At 39.8% G+C, this 22,628-nt stretch overlaps 1 protein-coding gene across 2 annotated transcripts in view; it reads right to left on the reverse strand.

The window, feature by feature from the left end:
• LOC123978491 (dr1-associated corepressor) overlaps window positions 1–20,778 on the reverse strand; it is a 23,465-nt gene extending 2,687 nt beyond the window's left edge. Inside the window, exons 1-3 of one of the 2 annotated variants that reach the window (XM_046061726.1) lie at window positions 20,629–20,778; window positions 19,749–19,821; window positions 19,023–19,116 (exon numbers count right to left, since the gene is read on the reverse strand). In XM_046061726.1, the coding sequence (XP_045917682.1) occupies window positions 19,023–19,116; window positions 19,749–19,821; window positions 20,629–20,670 (209 nt within the window). In that variant the 5' untranslated portion in view covers window positions 20,671–20,778. The remainder of the gene's footprint in view (window positions 1–19,022; window positions 19,117–19,748; window positions 19,822–20,628) is intronic. The other variant, XM_046061727.1, reaches the window with a different exon arrangement.
• Window positions 20,779–22,628: the final 1,850 nt, after the last annotated feature.

Here is a 22,628-nt window from a genome sequence, read left to right on the forward strand (position 1 = left end):
TCTTTACACTTGTTAAAGCACTTTGTAACTTGTTTTTGAAAAGTGCTCTACAAATAAAGATTATTATTATTATTATTATTGAATGGCTGTTTATCCACACTAAACGATTCTCTGAGAGGAATGGTGAGGATTATTAGCAAGAGTGTATTATCCCACTCACAGATTTATGCTAAGGCCTTACCCCCTAAAAATAGAGAAGAAATCAGAATCAAAGTCTAACAGAAGATGTATTTAAGCCTGTATTAACTGATTTTATTTGACCACTTAGCATGTCACCTTTTAAGTTGAAATTGCAAACAGGGTCCTGTCTTACAGCTTCATTGCTGAAAACAGCTGCCTCTAGAAGTCTACCAACAATGAGTCATTGCTGCAGCTCACAATTTGTATTTTGAAACACTCCTGGAATCTCCAGAAAACTAGCACATAAACTGATCTGTTGCAATTGCAATGCAATCCCATCACCAAACAAGAATGCTAGTATTAGAAGATTCTCTCAAAACCTCTAGTTATGTCCAGTAACATCATTTTAATTTTTCCTGCTTTCTTCATTATCAGTGCATGATTAATGTTAGGGCAAGCTTGTTATGGAACATAAAATATGGTCATGGTGGGCAACTAAAATACTGATCCACTACCCCAACCTTCACACCCTTACTGTCTGCGTGGTGACACAGAGGTGCAGCTTCGCAAGGTGCAGAAATTAACACAAAACTTCTGTCACCTGCACCAGTCACATGTTAGAAGGAAATACCTTATCCGGTCAAGCTGGCCTCTTTCCCAGACCTTTTCTCAGCTAATGTTGTCATTCCTTCATCATTGGCTGTAAGTCAGCACCCATTACCTCTCTGAGCCACCCTTCCATTTTCCCCAACTGCTAACACTGCCAACATCAGCACAGGAATGCTAACGCTGCCTTATGATTGGAGGACTCCAAGCCGACAGTTCCCCAAAATAACACCCCCCTTTCTCTGGGAGCAGCAAGGATGCACTGTCCCTGGCATTATTCTCAATATACACTTATTGCACCTGCAGTAATAAAGGCGCTTTAGCTGGAATGTCAAGGTAACAGTGAGGAGGGGACCTTTGCTGCTGAGCTAATTAACCCTCAGGACAAAACAAAACAAAACCGCCACTCCTTTATTTTGCTCACAAACAAGGTAATATAGTATATATGGTGCTTTGTGGCCGTTTATCTAGATGAACATTACTGTGTTCTAGTGTTGCTGCCCTTGCTGTGGGACTGTCACAGCCTGAAACAAAGACGCCTTGCTGTTGGAATTGAAATCCATTGATCTGAGCGAAGGAACTGCAAGTAAAAGCGAAAAACTGAAAAAGAAAGAATAAATATTTTTTTCCTCTGGCACATTATTGATCTGGAATGTTTGAGGCTTTTCCTTAAATGCACCACAGAATGAGAGAGGAAGTGAGTAACAGAGAGAGAGAGAGAGAGAGAGCAATTTTAAAAATAGACATCGGCGTGAAAGAGATTAAATAAGATTCACTAGAAGTTGGAATGGGGAAATAAATCCTCTGTGTTCCATTTAATTTCTTCCTCTTGCTAGAGTTATTAATGTCTGTACCTTAATTACTTTGTGTACCGTGGTGAGTCAACCCTTTTATCCTGAGAAGGACTCATTTTTTTGTCGAACATGGAGAAGCTCTTCACACGCTTGTATTTTGGGGACCGCTCTGGAGTGTAATTAATGGACGGGACAGAAACCATGAACAGCAATGCGGCAAATATGTCATTTCTTGAACACCCTCCACTCTGCTCCCTCCTTCGTCTGTCTTTAGGGAGTACATACGCTTGAGGTAATTTCCTTGTGGGGAGTCGGTTTGAAAAATGGATATGTTCATGAAGTCTATGTTAACTTAAACATTGCTCATCTTATACTTAAACCAACTCAGAGGCTCTACTGGCCCTGGCGATTTGTTACCAGAGGCAGGACAGCTCCACAGTGGATGTTCAGACATGGCCTGATTAAAAACATACACAACTGCCATTCGGCTGCTGTAAATTTCCCTCATTGCCTGTAATCATTCAGCGCAATGGGGCGAAGACAACCTTTTGGATTGCCTTTTCGAATGCAGGATGCAGTGTCAGCACTCACAGGACATAGTACACCCCTTGTCATTTTTTCTAAGGTGTGTGTGAATGCTTTCCTGTTTATTAATGTGTGACAGAGTCATGTTAGATAAATTCCCGGCCATTTGAACAGAATGGATGGCCGTCATTAATGAGCCAGGGTCTAAATCATTCGGCCTGATAATGGTACAGGCTGTGATGGCTTTGCCTATTGCATTACCACACAGCAGCGAACCCTGTAATCATCACAATTCCACAATCGATGAGGCGTCCATTCAGTGCTCCAATTGACAAATCGACTCCTTAGCCTCTAGCTCACCCATTCCTCCTCTCTCTCTCTGGTACTGGCTTGGGATGAAAGTAGAAAAGACTGGGCATCCTTATATTGTGTATTATCCCTTCCATTTCCATAAAGCTTTGGGTAATTCAGCCTTTGGTCAGAAAATAGCACCGCGCTTCAACCTAAGCATTGATAATGTGGCTGCTGGCTGCTCTTGGAGGGCGCAGAGCACAATAATTTCATTAAGTGTTCAGCTCCGCATCAGCATAGAGGCCGACATTTGCTTCCTCAGCCTCCTCCTGTTCATCGCTTGCCCCAGTGAGAAGACGCTTCTGCCTCTCTAAACATGCACAACAGGATGGCTGATAACTATGTTTCCATAAAAGTGGAGAGGACCCCGTTGATATTTAAGGAGCTGCATTAGTGGTTCCTCTTTATCCGTTTATTGGAAAATTTTGTTGTAAAGTGCTCATATAACAATAAATTTACATTTCTTTTGCCACAATTTCTGGACTTCTACTCTTCCCACAGCCATATAGATAGTATATAATAGCCAATTTTAGTCATTTATATATTCCCCTATTGCCAAACTGGGCCATTTTGAGTTAACCTACTGCCCTCATCCACATGGACACAGTGACCTACATGCATATCAGTCCCTGAAGGTGTGCTATGAATTAATAGGAGCAACTCAGAGCCCCTTAGGTGTACTTAAGGCCCAACTGTCTTCCCAACTATATGGTGTTCTGTCAGTTCAATGTCCCAGAGGGTGATTATTAAGACATTAATGGAGGAACGATTCTCTGGGTTGTAACCCTGCCTCACTTAAGCTGATGGATATACTGTATGTAGAGCTATGCAACGGTGTAGAAAGGGAACATATGGTACAATATTTAGGAAGAAAATGACAGTGTTTAGAGAAATACACTCAATCAAAGATAAAAAAGGAGTCAGTGGCATATAGCTCATCATGTTCCATTACCATACGTGTTTATAAAAGGCTTCTGAGCTGTTATACCGTAGTTCATATTTTGAGCCGAGATTCAATGAATTTAAATTGTATTCCTACATACCTTATGTCTTAGGAGCACCTTTACATAATGTAACTCAGACTGAACTATACATGATAAAAATAACATTGTTTGTCAACTTTTCAGAACATCAACACTAATAAATCCCCAAAACATGTTTTTGTCACTCATTAGTCTGTTTCCCCCAAAAAACCTTTTAGGGCCAAATTTTCAAAACTTAAGTGATATTTTTGAATGTAATCCCATATATTTTAGAAAAATATGCATATTGTTCTGTGTTTACTGTAGCTGATATTGAACTATGTTTACAGTAACTGCTCAGTGATTGAACACAGAACACAAACACAGTCACTTTCTTGTGGTCAGTGCAACATGACTGTTGTGCTGTGACAAGTTAATGTCATCTGAGCTAGCACTGTCATACTTATGCTCCAATTCTGCTCCTAAATAATATGATTAATCACTTCCATAATATTATCGTTACCATCAGTTGATTCGTGTACACCAATGTTAAAGCGCATACAGTATGAAATACTAATATTCACTGCATGGAGGAACTGCCGTTGGCTAATTTAGTTTGTTTGCAGTAAAATTAAATTATGGTTCCCAAAATAATGCAGTGTGCCATGTAGTAATCCAAGAATACATGTGGTGCTGTGTGGGTGTCATCTTATGTGGTGGCTAATCATTTTTGAAGTGAACAGGTCAGAGTGGCCTCCACAGGGCTGCCATTACAGATGGCTCATTAGACTAGCGTTTGATACAACCTCCCCCCTGGTCTCCACTTTCCCTCCATCTCCCATCCTTCCATCCCGCTGTCATCCTTCTTTCATCCGTCTAACATTCTACCAGCTGCTCACATCTAACAACCACAAGAGTTCAGACACCAGGAAGAAAGCCAGAGCTGTGCAACATATTGCACTATGAAAACTGCAAAGAACACAGCATGCCTTTCTTAAATTGTGCCCACACAGGCAATCTTAAACACTCACCTGTTTTCACCTGTCAATCTGAAGCCGGTTGAATCAGCTTGTGAAGCACTTAAGTTTTTACTAAATGGAGATTTACCGTATAAATTACAAAATTAATTTAGGTTACACTATGCAAACTAATTCTGATGTAGCTGTTAGCTGTTACGTAGCTGACTGACAAATCTAACGTTAGCTTGCTAAAGTAACACTAATACATATATGACTCATTTAGATTGAAGAGTAAAATAAGTCATATGAAATACATTCAAAATGTGCCCTAACACTTTTCAAAATGTTCTTTGGCAATGAAGTAAACTCTGGAAGATGACACAAAGGATATAATTACCTCAAATTCCCAAATGTTACTAATACATCAACTAATAACATCAAACTCCCTCTAATTCCCTCTAATTCTAAATTGCTTGAATACTTCTAACTCTCAAACATGTATTTCTCTTTTTGCAGATAATAGAACAAGTGATTAAGCTGATAAGTTGATATGGCGAACTTGTTAGCAAAGAGTTGTTTATTTACACATCCAGCAGCACAACATTACCATATGTTACCAGCATCCACCATACCAACATTTCGAGTCGTAGTTGTGTCCGCATTATGACTTTAAGTCCAATATTCACTTTCTACCAACTGCTGGGAGAAATATCTGTCTCTTTATCACTAAATGCTCAACTACGTTCACGCTACGCTAGTCGCTAATGGTACTACTAATACTATGGGAGCAGTGAGAGTGAACCAAAAGTAAAGCAGTGGGCCAAATAGTTTACTTCTTTGATTAGACTTTTCCTAGCAACCGATTTACACATTACAAACACAACAGTGAAGTTTTTATTAGGGAATGTCTTACGTTTGGTAATGGTGCATTGATAAATGAGCTAAGAGCTTAGGAAGGCATCTATTTTGAAATGGATTCACGATTAACGATCACATTTTGAAGTATCGCTTTAGAAAAGGTTAATGGAAACGGCAAAATTCGGGAAAAAACTTCCCCAATTTTGTCTTTTTATTCTTTGCCGAATAAATTCTGACATAGTGAACATTTACCTCACATGCCTGATCAGCTGTTTCTGCTGTTGGCGTCTTCCCAGAGATTCCCATAACGCACGGAAACATGGCTGGTAGCAACTTGCCCCTTGAAACACATTTCTGAAGACCTCTCTTTAGGTCCATGCGACTGGTTTTGTTTCTATTATGTAACCTCTACTTCTTGTTAATTATAAGCCATGTGTCACATCAACTTCTGATGTAACTTCGCTTGGCGTAGCCTGGTTTATTTGCTCCAAACCAGTTGATGGAAAGTGAGTAATTTACATTTTCTTTTTTGTGACATTTCAAAAGTTTGCTTAAGATTAAACATGTGTTAAGTATGTGTTTGTAGAGTATAAATCTTCTATTTTATCTTTTCTCAAGCAATTACTAAAATGAATGCATTCATATGTTTATGCACACGGGTGACCTCTATTCGTTTCTACAACATGAAACACCCTTTATTACATAAACAGTATACAACCTCTATAGATGCAAGTGTTTGTCTATGTACAGCAAATATTTATGTCATTATTGTTAAATGCCCTGCTTCAAATTTCATCAAACAGCAGCCATGTATTGCTCTTCATCGTGGCAATTGAATGGGCTTGCCTGTTCACAACACTTTCAACATCAATGTATGTATCTCTGAAGTTAATCAACATTGTTTATGGCTCTGGAGGAATGACTACATGCCTGGCATTCATGTGAATTATTGAGTGTGTACTGTGTGTAATTGTACTGTGATGTGTCTTGTCTATAATCAGGTCATTACACGATGCCTTGTGTTGACAGACAGAGTCCTTGGTTGTGAATGTGTCACTGATTAAATGGATGTGGTTGAAATGTGTCCCCAATGATGGGCTTGACCCATAAAGATCCAGCAGGGACACACTGCCTCATTGCTTCTGTAACAACCACCATAATTTAAGATATAACCCCAACACTCAAGCCTGTATTTTACAGCAATACAGCAATCTCAAGCAATACTTGAGAGCGAATGTGCAAAATGTCAACATGACCTATCGATGGGTTTACTTCATGCATGAGTAAGATGCTGCTCTGCAGCCACACTATTACATTCTGACTGAACTCCCCTGGAAATGCTGGACTCCAGAGGGATAATGGATTTGAGAAAAACACAAAAGAGGGCAAATGAGCAAAGATCAAAGGTGTTTATAAACCAGGGAAATCACAGGAAATTTCCATCAGTATTTAAAGATGGTTTATTGGTTGTCTGACTAAGGGGGAGAGAGAGTGAGGAGAGTGAGACAGAATAGTAAAGAGATTCTCTAAATATGATTTCAACCTTTTTATATTATGCTGAATATTTTATCACAGCTGCAGGAATTAAACTATAATTTGTATCTCCTGTGAAATATAGGGTCATCTTCTCCTCTCTTCTCCTCTCTCTGAGGAACATCAAAGAGGCAAACAGGATATTTAGAGTATTTCCTCTCACTTCTTAGACAGTGTTACCAAACACTTTATTCACTATGAACTCGTGCACTTACAGATAGCTGGCGTTGGGACTGGGACTTGACGCAGGAAACTTTTCTATGAGGTGGTCAGGACAAAATTGCATTAAATTTGAATGAAGTGTTGTGTTGCAATAAAACATGACCCTAAAATGTGCACAGATGGAAAGGGAGGAGCCATGCATGGGTAGAACCAAGCTACAAAAACAGCCCAGGGGATGGAGATGTCGCCAGACAGAGGGTGAAACTTTTCCAGTAACTCGATTAAAATAAAGTGTGAATGTCCCTAACCAGGTCATCATCATTCCTACACACAAAGCCTTACAGAAAATATAAGCCACATGAAGCTGAGCACCTAATATAATAAATAGCCATTAGAAGGACAACAAACAGTCAAACCAGTGAGCAGCTACTGAAGCTTCAACAGTACTTCCCTCTGACAGACCGTCCTGAGGTTCAATGTGTAAAAGTGCAGAGGTGGCTGCAATAGAACAACACATTGATTCCATTGAAGAGGTGCTGTTGTTTGGGGGCAGGTAATGTGTCTGAACGCTGGGAGAGGGACTCTGGAAATGGCTCGCACCTGCTTGGTTACGTTGTCTAATGAAAGTTTAATCTTCCCTGCTTTTGGATCTGGCTCCCCTCATCCATCACCAGAAGCCAATCGGTGAGAGACAGAGGGAAAAGTGTGGAGCCTATGGGACTCCCTCCATCCCCATCTCTGAAAATGAGAAAACTAATAACAGGACATGGCTGGGCATTATCGCAGAAGACACCATAATGTTTTCTGATTCTCTCCTGTTGGATAGTTTTGAGAGATCAGATGTGAGGTGGTTCAAAGATCGGGATCCAGACACCACAAGGTAACAACTGTGACTGCTAACTCAGAATCCAAGCAGAGATTCCTGTGTACCGTGGACACATGTAGTTGTATTATAATGTGTATCTATGCATAAGAACAGTTGCATGCCATTATGTTTAATGCTTTCCTCTCTGCCTGCGTGGAAAGAAGGTATAGATAGAAGAAGAACCTACAGATCCTTTAGGGAATGTGGCGGCGGCTCCACCGGTAATGAACCCTGACTGTGCTGACCTCTCTGGGCAACAGAGAGTGTTAGCACCCACACACAATGCAACCAATTAGACCCAACCTGGAAACCAAGACACAGAAGATTACAAGGGAGCAGCGACACAGCCACTGATAAGTGTGCTTTCAGGAGGAGTGGTATTGTTAGAGCTCAATAAAGTACATTGTGTGATGTGTAAATGAAAACGGACACTGACGAGGCAGTGTTTATTTAAAGCTGCACTAGTCAGTACTTTCAGTTTAACAATCAAATTATTATTATTATTATTAATAATGCTAATGCTGCTACATGTTTGCTGGATTTGTAAATAGGCAACTGTTTGCTAACACAATCGCCATATAATCTTTATAATGCCATAATATGTCAATGTTGTATTTACAGCATGTTTCACTGCCCTCAAGAAGCCAAAAATAAATTGAAAGATTAAAGGGGACCTATTAGGCTTTTCCATATTTTCTGGCTTATGTATGATGTTAAAATATCAGATGTTCATATTAAATGTGGCCAAAGCTTCAAATAAGGAGGTAAAAGTATTTAAAAGAAATCCCTGTGAGCCAAAACCCTTAGATTTCCCCCTGTTCTGAACGCTCTGGTTTCAACAGTAAATTCTACTAACTCTACTACTCCGTATGACATCATACAGAGCCGGTTTTCCGTATATGGTCATTTGCTCCAGGTACAGAACAGGAGAATCTACAGGTTCTTTCAGACAGAGGCTGAAATGAGTGCCTGCATGTGTAACCATCCGGAGAATGTACTGTACAGTTCTGAGTCGACCCGGCAACCTCGAGTACGGGAGACCGACACGAGGAGGCTAAAGCCCATGGGCTCTGGCGTCGGTCGCCAGTGCGTCTCTTAAGGTGTTGGGGAGTGAGATTTACTCACTGCACAGCCTCACTGACTTCTGTTGCTCCAACACATTTTCTTCTCTATGCGTCATAACTGACGCTTTCAGACAGCGTGACAAAGCGTAAGGAGTTTACGCTAAAGGTACCCTTCAGCATCCATATGAAACGCCCCGGTTGGCTACATTGCAGTAACACAAGGGAGGCTAACCCTACAGCTGCGCACATCGGCCTCACAGCCAATGTGCTAACAGGTAGGGTAAGCCTCCCGTGCGACATGCATAAAGTCAGTGACTTAGGTTTAGGTACTAACATTTCTGATGGTTGTGGTAAGGGTAGGGGCTTCGGGGGGCTGTCAACACCTTTATCACGAACGTACCTAGCTAGCTAGCTACCTCTAGCTAACTAGCACTTCCGGTCTGTACAGGATGCCCCAGAGCGTCTCATAGAGACGCACCCGGTTCGTCTCACACAGATGCTAAAGGGTACCTTTAGTGTGTCAAGTGTCTTTGTCCCTGAGATGAGAACGGGCTCGTCACACATGGAGAGCCTTTATAAGATATAAAATAATTTTTTTGAACTTTGAATTGTGCAAAGCTACCATACAGGAGTCACAGAACTACAATATAGGGCTAGAAATACAATATAATAGGTTCCCCTTAAATAGTAAAAATTGCAACACTGTCGAATCCAAGAAATTATCACTTGACACAAAAATATTGGAATTGAACAAATGGATATTTGGCTTTTGGACAGCTGCCTTACACCACTCATAACAGACATGCATCATGTCACCACTTAATGGTTGTAGACTCTGATGATGTTAAGGAATACTTGACAGGTATTCTCACCCCGTGAGAACTGCAAGAACAGTGTGATGTGTGTCTTCTGCTTCACATGTATTTCCCCTATTTCTTTTTCTCCTGTGGGTTTTTGAATCTCTCTTTCTCTCACAGTGAAGACATTACGCTCCTTCACCTCCTCCACAATGCTCCCTGGGGATCCCATCCTGCCCACCGTCTCCCATGGATACCTCAACTCTCCCTCTCATCACCGTGGAGACCCAGCAAGCCGTTTACTCCCAACAGGCATCAGTCCATCAGCACAAATCCACCAAAAACACAGCTTTATCACCTTCACTAATAGAGTCATTTAGGTGTTTCACATTTCTTTGGACTCTTAAGTTTCTGCACTGACAAAATACTTCAGTGAATCTCAGGTTCACTGTTTCTAGTCAAGATACACTTAATTTGGCAAACCCTATTAGGGACTCATAATCAATCAATTAACAGTGTTTCTAACCATCTAATTAACATCCTATTTGAAATCTCCCCACTATAGCTGGTAATGTTTCTGGTTTCATTGTTTGATGATAAATTCAGTTTGAAACAAAATTTTCAACACCAGTATTATATTTTTCCCCGTTCACATTTAAACTGTTCTGTCTTATAGCCACCACAAAATTATAAAAGAAATAAAAATTAAATGAAGAAATTAACATGTTCAGATTTGTCCTCTGGAGCTTGGTTGGGTTTTTATGTTATCCTAGCACTGTCTGCACAGCTGATTTATTCAATAAAATAAAATAAAAAATTCTTGCTTGATATTCAATTGTTTATATTTGTGTGATTTCTCCATAGGGTTTCTCACCTCCCACTCCTCTACTCCTCTGCCTATAACTTCATAAATTTGCCCACAGTAATACCATTGTGGGCCTTATAATCAACAGCACTGTGTGCATTAAAGAGGCGGGTTTATGTTCCAGAAACACCTTGAAGCTGTTTGGACTGCCTCCCATCTGAAATAACCGGCTAAATGCCTGAGATGAATTTTCTCCAGTAAAAATCTCCACCAGGACCCTGAAAAAACACATTTTCCGTGAAATCCGCAAAAACCAACAAGTATTTCTTTAGCCAGTATTGTACAACAAATCCTAGTATTTCTTCATAATCCTCAGTAATCTACCACAGACTATTTCAGCACCACAGCCTTCTGCTTGAACACTCGGCTGAACATATCATATGCACTGCACATCCTGACATATACAGATTTAAGCAACTTCCTCCTGGGACACATTACCAAAAAGCTCAAGAGCTCCTCTCTTGAGAACTATTACCCTTCTTAGCGTAACCTCTCCAATGGTGTTTTAGCTTACTTGTAGGGCAGAGCTGTTCGTCTGGGAGGCCTGGCTTTAATTTAGCCTTTAGCTAATTAGGATTTTGTGTTATGCTGAATAGTTTGCAGTTTGTCATACATTAAATTCCTTTGTCTTTAACACTTCCTTAGGATGTTCTGGTCATTCTAGGTTTGCAGTATCATGCTGCGGCTGTTTTATCATTCGGTGGTGGTGGTCAGTGTTTTATTCTTTGCTTTGTTGCCAATAGCTTGAGAGCAGCTGACACCAACAGATTCAACAAACTTATCAGCGAGCCTGTCTCTGTCCGCTGGGTTCAAGCTGGGTTTTTGAATCTCTCTTTCTCTGGTGTCAGAGAGAAGGATGCTGCTCAAGCTACTGAGCATCATGAACAATGCCTTTCTACACCTTCACCAGTAGCATGTCATCTCGAGAGTGCTAAAGGGAGTGGAGAGTTCAAAATCTATTGTAGCTTATTAGCTGTATTGCATGTTTCACCTTTGTTCAGTCAGAGTAAAAACAGAAAAGCAATGGTTTGCAGACAGTCATGACACAGGAGTCGATGGTACAAACACAGACTGAGCTAAGCTAATGAATTCACTAACTCGTTATTTGTCAGCTTGTTAGCTCAGAGAGATTTATTCTCCCTTTTTAAAACTTTTTATTTTTTATTTATTATCAAAAAGTGTGTGAAGTTTCCATCAATGTGCACATTTTAAAGTATTGCATTAGAAAAGGCTGATGGAAACGGCAAAATTTGAAAAGAAATCGTCCTCAGTTTTGCAAAAATGTTTTAACTCTCACTTAAGATGGTTTTTGTTATTGATTTGTCAATAACCCTTAGTCGTAGCCCAAATTATTATATACCTCAAACTCAACATACTGTTTCTATTCCAATTTCTACAATTTTAGTGCATTTTCACTTATTATTTATCACTTTAATGCAGTTTTATTTTATTTATTTAGTATATACAGTATATTTATTTTACTATGTAGGCTATATGTGGTACAGTATATGTATCCTATGTATTTTACTATGTCAAGCAAGCACTTAAAAAAATATTTATTCACATCAAATGATCAAATTGCACATACTATACAATACCATTTACCTTTAAAGATGGTTGTATTATGCTCATTTTCAGGTTCAAAATCTTAATTAGGGGTTGTACCAGAACAGGTTTACATGGTTTAATTTTGAAAAACACCAAATTTTTCCTCATACTGCACATTGCTGCAGTTCCTCTTTTCACTCTGTGTGTTGTACGCTCCGCTCTTGAGCTACAGAGTGATGCATCTTACTTGTACAAACTCTTTGTTGGGAATTGCACATGCGCAGTTCCCAGGTAAAGACTACTAGCCAATCAGAAGCAGAGAAGGATGGGTCGTAAGAAACAAGGTAGTGTGATCCAAATCAAAGCCGCTTCAGACTGCGACCGTAACCTAGCAGATGGTGTAAGTTATTACCAGTCCACAACATCATTGTTCCACATCTTATCATTAGGACTGTTGCCGGTGTTCTGACGATCTATGCTGCCTTGCCGATGTGGTGTATAATATATGTGCAGACTCAAACCCTTCTATGGTATCTAACAGATACCTACACATATCCTATAGCACTGTGCCCTTTTATGGGTTGGAGCTTTGTTTTGCAGACTCGGGCCCTTCTGTGGTGTCTGGCGGGTGCCTACACATATCCTATATAAGCTATGTTTGATGTACAGAGAGACAGAGTGGTCATCGGGCTGGGTCACTCTCCAAGCTGCTGCAGAGCTTGTAATTGATGCTGAACTCCTTGATGTAATAAACTTTTATGATCAAGAACAGTGTCAAGCGGATTTCTTCTCAACACATCATCGCAGCATTATTGTTCGGACACCACACCGAAAAATGCTTCCATAGCGCAAATCGGTAGACTTGACTCTACTCGGCCCTGCTCCGTTTTCCATTGCAGATAGTACCCAGAGATAGTACGTAGCTTGTTGTCATAGCGACGCCACAGACAACTGCCACGAGGTAATGTTCAATGCGACACACACCAGCGATCCACACAGCTCTTAAAATATATACAGTCTACGGTTAAAACGTTTCAATATTATTCAGAATGTAAAGACAGATAAGCGGTATGAAAACCTTCCAGCTCTGTTTTTCTCTGCCGTTGTTGCTGCAGCGGTCTGTGCGACGGCGGGAGCAGAGGGCTCTGTGAGCGGGCGGCTGGCCAACCTCTCACGCTCCTCCCGGGGTAGGCACAGGCTTCCCCCGCAGCCACTTGCGGAGCTCCTCAACTCAGAAAATATTCATCACATTTTTGTTCCGCCATCACTTCTCGAAAACTGTCAATATTCGAAATCTACACAGCTGATTTCTCTCCTCAAAACTTCTCAGAAGTGGATTTAGTGATGAAATTCCATATGAAAACTGTAAAATATAAAACTTTCTGTTGCTGGCCTCTGACTGGTGCACGCAATGATGATGCAGTGAATACTGAATATTCTCTCTGACCAATCAGCAGTCTGTCGTGTTTTCACGTTACATTTTAGTATCCCCTCAGCTCGCTTGGAACCTCTAAGGAGGTGAGGTTATATGAAAAAAAGTACCTGGAAGCAGGTACAGGTGCAACCTTTCTACAATGGAAAACCAAACAAAGGCGAGTCGAGCCAAAGGGCCTCCATTCAGACTAGCTTGGGTTGAGGGCGTGCCTGACCCCCGCTAGCCGCTTGGCAAGCTTTATGACGTGTTTTCATTGTGACATCACAAGTAAAGGAAGTGAAGGGCTGGACTACAAACGAGCTGTTTTCAAGCGGTTCAGAGCAGAGCTTTCTGTGGGAGATGGGAAATCCCTTTGGGCTTTTTCACTTTGCAAACCTGTTACATGCAGAAAAAAGATATATAACTCAATAAAGGAGAGGGGAAAAGCCAAAAAGCATAATCCCACCTCTTTAAAGAAAGACCCAATCACAATCATTTTTGAACATATGTTCTTCTACTCAGGGAGCAATGTCTGTACATCTACTTTACAGAAATAAAGTCAAATATTCTCCTTTTACACAGTGAACTCAGATTTTTGTTCTCTCTGTCTCTGCTGTCCACTGAGCCTCTGCTCCCTGAAGGAATTGGTATCATCCATATGCAGTAAGCTTCTGTTTGTTTGATTGTGTCCCAGTTTCAGTGCATAAAGAGTGTGATTTATATGCATTGCACTCTGATAAATGTATCTATATAGCTTACAGCTATCTGACACCAAAATGTTTAGACCATATATTACAGTACATCCACCACAGGGCCCTACTGTCGCCTTGATGTGAGCAGTAGCAGCTGAATTGTAGCCTGGGGCTCATTCTCTGGTATCTGTTCTGATCACATGCCTGTTTATCATGCAGGCAGTCATCCAAAAAAAATTGTTATGTGATGCACTGTAAGACATAATACAGTTTATTCTACCCTTTAACTGTTGAAATGTCCATGATTTACAGGTTTCTACAGTAACATATGGAGCATGACTTAGAACGGCTGAGCCAAACCAACAGAAGATGAAAGCAGAACAGTGTTTCTTTTTCTGCCTGGCTGCCGGCATTAGGCCAGTGGAAGCTGCATATGGCCATCCTAACTCACTCTGACACCCAACATTATGACTGCTCCACTCCTTTTCCTGGTGAATCAAACTCTCTCTTCATTTCCTCAGCTCCTACATAGCCGCTTTCAACCTGAAATTATCAATATTTCTGCGTAATAATTAATCATATTCCCTCCATTCCTCAGTTGTGTTTCAGTTACTGTGTCAGACTGGAGGAGTAAAAGCCCTCTGCTTAACAGGCTCATAAAAATAGAAGCTACAGTGCACAGGGCTTGTTACGGTGGAGTGAGTGTGAGGGGTATTTTTATGAGAGATGTGTGGACTAGAGTAAAGCTGGGAAACGTACGTGACAATGCCAAGAATCAAGTAGCAGCGCAGGCACTGAAAAAAGGGATTCAGCTCCCCTGGTGTGACAACGGGGAGGGGGGGGGGTTATCTTAGCTTAGCTTAACATAAAGCAAGCCTGGCTCTGTCCATGGCAATAAAATCTGCCCACCATGACTCTTAAGCTCACTTAAAAACATGTTATGTCTCATATGTTTAGTGTAAAGATTTGTGTATTTTATTTCTGTTTTAATGGGGAGTTATGTGTGAGATTATTTTCACCCGGCCAAGCTAAGCTTGGCAGCAAACACTTTTGGCATGTGACCCATTATGAGATTAGTCTGACATTTTTGGGAAACATGCATATTAATGTCTTGCTGAGAGTTATGTGAGACGATTATTGCAACTTGCATATCTGTCCATCATATATGAAGCTATAGCCAGCATGCTCATGAACATGTGTCTGTTTAATCTGGACACAAACAGTATGGTAAAAACTACAATTTGTGTGTTACGGATGAGTGACTTGCTGTAGGCTAACAATTTCTTGGTGAACAGCAGCTGGGGGCAGTGACTTCCTGGTGTCTTGTCCTAACTGTGAGGTTGCCAGGTGTGGTATTGTTTTGGCTGTACATATACTTAAACCTGGGCTGACCATATTCGGCGAACTGCACCTGAAGTATATAGAGCACAAATCTTTCTTTAAACCATTTTTTCTTTGTATACAGATTAAACAAATAAGATCTAATATGAAAACTAGGTGTTTGCCCCTGCTTCCAGTCTTTGTGCTAAGCTAGGCTAAACATGTCCTGATTAGGGCTCAGTTCTTAACGTGCAAACATGAGTGTGGTACTGATATTCTCGTCTAACGCTCTGAAAGAAAGCAAATTGGCAGATTTCCTAAAATATTGAGCTACTATTAAACCAATGTGTGATATTTCTCCCTGTTTTCTTTGACTAATTTGTAAAACTTATCTTGTAATTCACAAGAATTACTTGCTTGGGAAACACAGTTCTATGTCTGCACTTTTATGGTTACTAAAACAAGTTTCCTTTTATTCTTATTTCTGATATTTGCCTTTAACTGGTCACATACATACTGTGCCATGTATTTGGTTATCAGGGTATGCTAACAACTCCATCTCCTCTGTCCCTCTGTTACACACATTGCAGGTAAAACAGCCTCCAGGGATACACCGCAGCTCTCCTGCACTGCTGGGTGTTTAAGGAGATTTAAAAACCCCACAGAGAGAGACTTGATATGACATTCAACTTCTCTCTCTCTCTGTATCTCTACCAATTAACACAATAAGCAACTAGAATTATGTAAGCTGCAATCAAACCCCTGTGATTGCTGAGGATCTTCGCATGTATCAAAACACATTTACAGTACACTGCTAAGGATGTTACACAGCATGTAACATGGTAGGTGCTGATTTGTGATTTTCTAAGTGGGAACATGGTGGAGTCGGACTGAAAAGGAGAGCCACAGCTCCCCCTGTCAGTAACTTGGAACAGTACAAGATAGGTATTTCAAAGCAGCTTGATAGCTGTCATTGTATGTTGTGGTGAGCTTTATTGCAATTCAGTTGCCATGAACAAGTCTATATGTTACCTATAGACACAGAGTCATAGATTAGACACAGATGCATTTACTCTAGTGAAGTCCAATTGACTCCCTCAAGCGCTATACCTCATCTCCCACCTCTCTGCCTGCCTCAGGACTCTCTCTCCAGCTCTCTCCATCTCCCCTGAGGTCACTGAAACAGCGCGTAATGTTTGTTTGCCCATAAACGCAACATAAAATATGATGGTCCTCAAGTAGGGACAGGCTCTGCAAAGTCACAGTGACATTGCTGAGCAGGGGCGAAAGTGCTGATGGAGGCACGTGATTGTACACAGATGAATATTCCAGTGCTGAGAAATATCATTAATCAGGAGCTTACCTTTTCTGTCAGGCTGTGGTTAGACCGCCCCAGACAGACGCTGGTTAATGTCGGGGTGTGATGACTGATAATGTGAAAAGGGCTCTGTTTTACCCTTCCTGTCCTTGTCTAAACCTCATATTCATTTTCATTTTGTCATACTCAGGTGTAATTTGAAAAAAAACAAAACAGTGATGCATCTGCGTGTGTGTGAGCATGTCTGGGCTTGTGTACATGAGATGAGTTACATTTGGTTGCCGATGAGCTACAAAGTCAGACATACACGGGATTTGTATATTTCAAAACCACTATACAGCAGCTGTGATCATGACATGTTTGTTATCTCCAAGCTTTGGTAATTTAGCATGAAAGGCAAGGGAGAAAGGCAGGGCAAAGTTAACAACTGTGAGCCCCTGAAGCTCTTTCTCTCCTCCTCTTCATCTCTTTTATTCACACGATAAACTGGCAGAAGAATTAAATTACTTTTCAGAGAGTGAGAGGAGGAGGAGGATGAGGAGGGGAGGAGAAGAAAAGGAGAGAAAGAGGCTTCCCCTGCCCTAGGATATTGCTGCTGTCTCCTTTCCCCAAAGTTGAGGAGCTCTCGAGCGGTAGATTTAGAGGGAAATGGGAGGTGATAATATGTCAATTTATCTGCCAAATATGAGTGGGATTCCATAATCCGCTTCTGCGCTCACTAGGAAGAATGGGACGATTTTTCTCGGGGATGTGCTATTTAAAGGTTGCGGTGGGAATTAGCTGAAATTGAGTAGATGATCTAGGTGTCCTTTTTGAAGGACTTTTTAAAAACTTTTTTGTTTGTTTGCTATTTTCACACATTTCTCCTGTCTCCTACATAAATGGTGACTGAAAGTTTGCATTTACGTTGCTGCGAGGAAGGAAGTCCTTGCTTAATTAGAAATGCAAGAGATTAGCACCTGAAAAGTCTTTGTGAACAAACAGGTTCAGGTATTTCAGGGTTTATCAGCATTTTCTCGAACACATGCACAAAGAAAGCAGCTTCCCTGCTTGCAGCATGGTTTATAGTGCTGCTGATTGGTAATTTCTGTCTCCCAGGTGAGCAGGTTTTTGCTGCACGCCTTCGCTCTCTGCATTATCTCTCATAAATGATTGAGGTGGCACGTGTCGACCTCGGCCTGAGCCACTTCTCGAAACACACTGACGCTATTAAATATAGAAAAGGACACATATTCACTGCATAGATATGAGAGGAAGTGGGTAACACGGGTTATAAATAGAGATGATGTCAATGTCAAATGAGCGAGAGAAAGAGCCTGTATCTTGCAATGTCAACTTTTATCATCCTATAAACCGTGTGATCCTTTACTGGAATTAAAAACAAAAATAAAACCCCAAAACTGGGCTTAAACAGGTGTAATGACTTTATATGAAAGCAGAGACCATCAGAACGCCATCCAGTCATAAAGTCAAACGTAGTCCCGTGTTTCAATCTGGTTAATATTAATAAGCCCTCTGGGATAATGTAGCTTCATCCAATTTAAATTGGTACTTTCTTTCATCATGCCTGTACGTCCCCTTTAGTGGCAGACCCTGGCAAGGTGGTGAGTTCAGGCCTTTTCGAGGATGACGAGGAATCCCAGCAGGAGGTGAAGGTGGTGGTGGGGGTACTTTCTTCAAAGCCCGGCTTGTCAGACATCCTCAGCCACAGCGCTCGTCTTATGTAACTGTGTGCCTGCCTCTCAACTTGACAGCTAAATGTGCCTCATCAGCTGTCTTCACTGCATTATTCATGCGACAAGTGGAAATGAGTGACTCGAATACACTCCGTCTATCTTAAATGGATGTTTTAGCCTTTGGTAGAGCCCAGAGAGGTCTGGACTAGGAGCGTGTTTGTGTGTGTGTGTGGTCAAATTGGGAAATTGAAAAGTGCACTTAATTTACTGCAGCTGATAAAAAATAGAAGACTATAAGTTAAAATGATTATCCTGGACATCATCATCTCACTTATTTGTATTTGCATAATAGAAAGTCTACATTTTTTGCTATTATAATTTTCTTCTTCTTTCATTATAAAATTTTACTTATCTGTGTGTGTGTATATATATATATATATATATATATATATATATATATATATATATATATATATATATATATATATATAAACACTGTATAAAATACACAGACAGAAGTTATTTCAGAAATCTGCCCATTGTGCTGAATAAAAACAAGACTTTAGTGAGGGTGGAACAGGAGGCTTACTCACATGTGAGCGACAGACACAACGGCGCTGAGCTTTGACTGGGTTATCAGGCAGGTTTCAGTCAGCAGACACTTCAGGAACATTTCCAGCGCACGGGCTGATCTCTGCAGTTCAGGGACTTCAACACATCTCACTGTCTGCTTCAAGACGACACAACCTCTCGACACTGGCCTTTAATGAAAAATATAGTCACTGTCTATCTATATTTGACGGTTTCCTCCAGGACTACAACAGATAACAGATTGTATCACCTGCAGGGCTATTCTTTGGTACATTTTCCTGAATTATTTACTGTTGCAGCACTTTGTTTGTTAATTAATGCCTCATTTGAAAGTAGCAGTGTGATAAACTGAGTGGGTGGTGGCTGCAAAACCTTGAAGAAATCCATGTGTTCGGGTTTCAGTGTTGAGTTTTGTGTCCTGTGATGGTCTTAATGCAGCTTTAAAGGCTTTTCCACCCTCATAATATGAAAACTGGAAAGAATAAGAATGCATTCTTTGAGCTTGTTGAAAGAATAACAATAGTTAAATGTCAGACTGGATATTTGAAAAATTTTCAACCCGAGATTCAGCACGTAAAAACAATTCAAACATGTTGCTGCATGCAATGTGTTAAGAGGATACCTAGGTTAAAATGTCATACTGGAAGGACTACAACCCGCAAGCATGCTTAGGAAGGACCTGGAGGACTGATTAGCTACAGCTAATCCTGCAGGTTTAAAAAAGATACAGATGATCACAGGAACCGCCACCGCGATCCTCCCCACCTCTGCGTCCTTCTGCATGATCTTTTTGATGCGACTCTGGGAGCAAAAACAAAGATTTCACCACTTTCAGAGACATCCAGCATAGAAATACAAATTCAGCTGCTGCATTCAGGCACTCCTTGTAGGTCATGAAAGCAACATGTAAAGGCCTTAAACTTCTAAATGATAATAAACAGACCCTAAAAATGACTTGAAGTTTTAATTTGTCACATTCATTAATTAATTTAGTTGAAAGGGACACCTATGATTGTATACATCTGTTCACCTATTTTTGTGTTTACATGACATAAATTACTACACATCAAAGAAGATTAAAAAATAAATTATAAGTATTGAATAAGTACATAATAAGATTCAAAACACCAAAGAATAAAGAACCAATATGCTGTTATTCAAAATCAAATGTCTCATAACTCACATGAATCTGCTTTTTATGCTGATCTATATTTTCTTTTGTCATTTTCTGTCCATTTCCATCGTGTTGTTTTACTTTCTTTCTTTTCCTTCATTTTGTATGTTGTTTTGTTTTTGTTTGGTTTTTTTTAACTTGCAGGTTAAATTTGTGGACAAACAAGACTGAATGTCGGTATGAACGCCTTCAGATTTACCATAACTGTCCACACTGCAAATATCCCGAGTTTGACCCGTAAATCATAGGAAATTAAGGCTAACAGTCGTGGTGTTTACCACTTTGTCAGGGCGTTGATAACCCAGATTTCCGACAGGCCCTGAAAGCAGCAGGTGCTCCGAAATCTCCATGCTACATGAACGCAGCTAACAGTTAGCTTGTTTTAATCTGACATTTTAACAGCTTCATTACCCCTAAATAAAGTTAATACTCACAGGAGGGAACCGTACATTATATCTTCTCTTCGGGCCAGGCATTTTACTCGCTTTAATCTGCGCGATTCGATCACATTTTTCATGTTTTTACCGCAAACCACCGCCGAGTCCATTTGTTTACCTTTAGCTGAAAAACACACCTGAGGTCAACCCTCGTGACCCCAATAATGACGTCACGAACCCCGCAGTTTCTTAAAAAGAAGTAATTAACAATTTTAAGTTTGGAGAAATAATAATTAAATTGTTGATATTTTACCAATCCTCTTTGATTTCAACAATTAGACTATTAATTATTAACTCAAATTAGCTATTTAGATGTCTAAAAGCTGTGGTAACATAAAGTACAAGATATGGTATAAAAGAAATGTTTGGGCTACAACGAGTGAATTTCTCTAAAAGTTAAAGTTTTTTGTAAAAAATTGGTAGAAACGGACACATGGCCTCTTTCCTTACAGATTTTGTTTTCCCATACAAACGAAAGTAAATTCTTCTTTCTAGAATTAGCTGAGTTTTTAGATCAAAGATGCTGTTTTTGGCTATCTGAGGATGAGTATCTATGTATTAGTTATGTCTGTAAACTACAGACCAAGTAAAAAGATGTTATTGGTGGAACAAAAACAGTTGTGTTGGACTATACTTTATTTGCACATTATGTAGTCACATTAATTCCCTTACATTAAACATATAATTTATACTTTATACTATGAACATTTGCACATTGTTTAGTCAATATTCTGCACAGTCCAACCTCTTCATTTTAAACACTGTACAGCTTTTTTCACTTAAGAATACATATATATAGTTTCATATATTTTACCTTATGCTCAACAAAGGCAAATTCCGTGTGTAAAAACCTGCTGATTTTTACTTTCTGATTTTGATTCTGGTTTATCAGGAACAGCAAAGGTTGACATCAGCGGGACATAAAATGTGCCAAATTTTGGCAAAAGTCTAATTGTTCTCTGCAGTCCTTCAGTAGGTAAAGAACAAAAGGAAACAGAAAAACAAGACAGAAAGGTAATACTACTTGGCATGTGGCATTATTGGAAATCAACATAAAAAGAGCCATTATAGAACAGAGACATACATGCACTTATACAATCATAACTTTACAACAACTGAAAAGACTAAACATTACAAAGGACTACAAGAATGTAGAATTACAAGTAAATAGATCAGGTGGTTTCTTATGTAATTTCAAATTAAAAACAACAAAGTACTTATAATAAGAAGAACATTTGGCTTTTTCCATGGCTCTTTTAAAATAAGTCATTATTTTAATCTTAATGATCTATTCAGACTTCACTTACATCAAGTTTCAAATTCAAGTTTATTGTCATTCAACCACATACAACAGTGTACAAGTGAATGAAATGCAGTTTCTCTCTTGCATCAAAAGACATCATAACACTTGCATCTCATTCATCCAGGTATTTACAATGTCGTGTAAAAATTCCAACGATCTACTGACCATCTGGAAAACACGGACATTTTAAATTGGACTTTAAGTGTTGGCTATTACAAATCGATTATCTACAGTATATTACTCTCTCTGACTGCATTGACTACAAAGGTCAAAGATAAGATGTATCAGTATTTATTACAAAGGTTATATTACCCTAATAAAGCTTCCAAGCAGCAGAATTACTCTTTATGTTTGTTTCTTAATTTCTTTTCCTTTCTTGGAAGACAAACATGTTGCCCTGTGTGCTATTTGCAGTCCTTATATTTGCCACATGTCTTGTAGATGGTAAGTGTTACATCAATATATCAATGAAAGTAGTTTATTTTGCATTTTCTTTCCCTGTATGTAGTCATTGTGAAGTCTCTCCTAAAAACACCTCTTTTAAGTGGTGTTTTACAGCACAACAGCTCGTCTTCAGTGTGGATCTGAACCCATCTGCCTATGAGACCTAGAATAAATGTGTTTTTCTTCTTCTGCAGGCTACACATTCAGGGAAGAAGAAGAACATTTCAACCAGGTATTGTCTCCATCTGAA

This window comes from Micropterus dolomieu, linkage group LG11 (genome assembly GCF_021292245.1).
Source record: "Micropterus dolomieu isolate WLL.071019.BEF.003 ecotype Adirondacks linkage group LG11, ASM2129224v1, whole genome shotgun sequence".
Lineage (NCBI taxonomy): Eukaryota > Metazoa > Chordata > Actinopteri > Centrarchiformes > Centrarchidae > Micropterus > Micropterus dolomieu.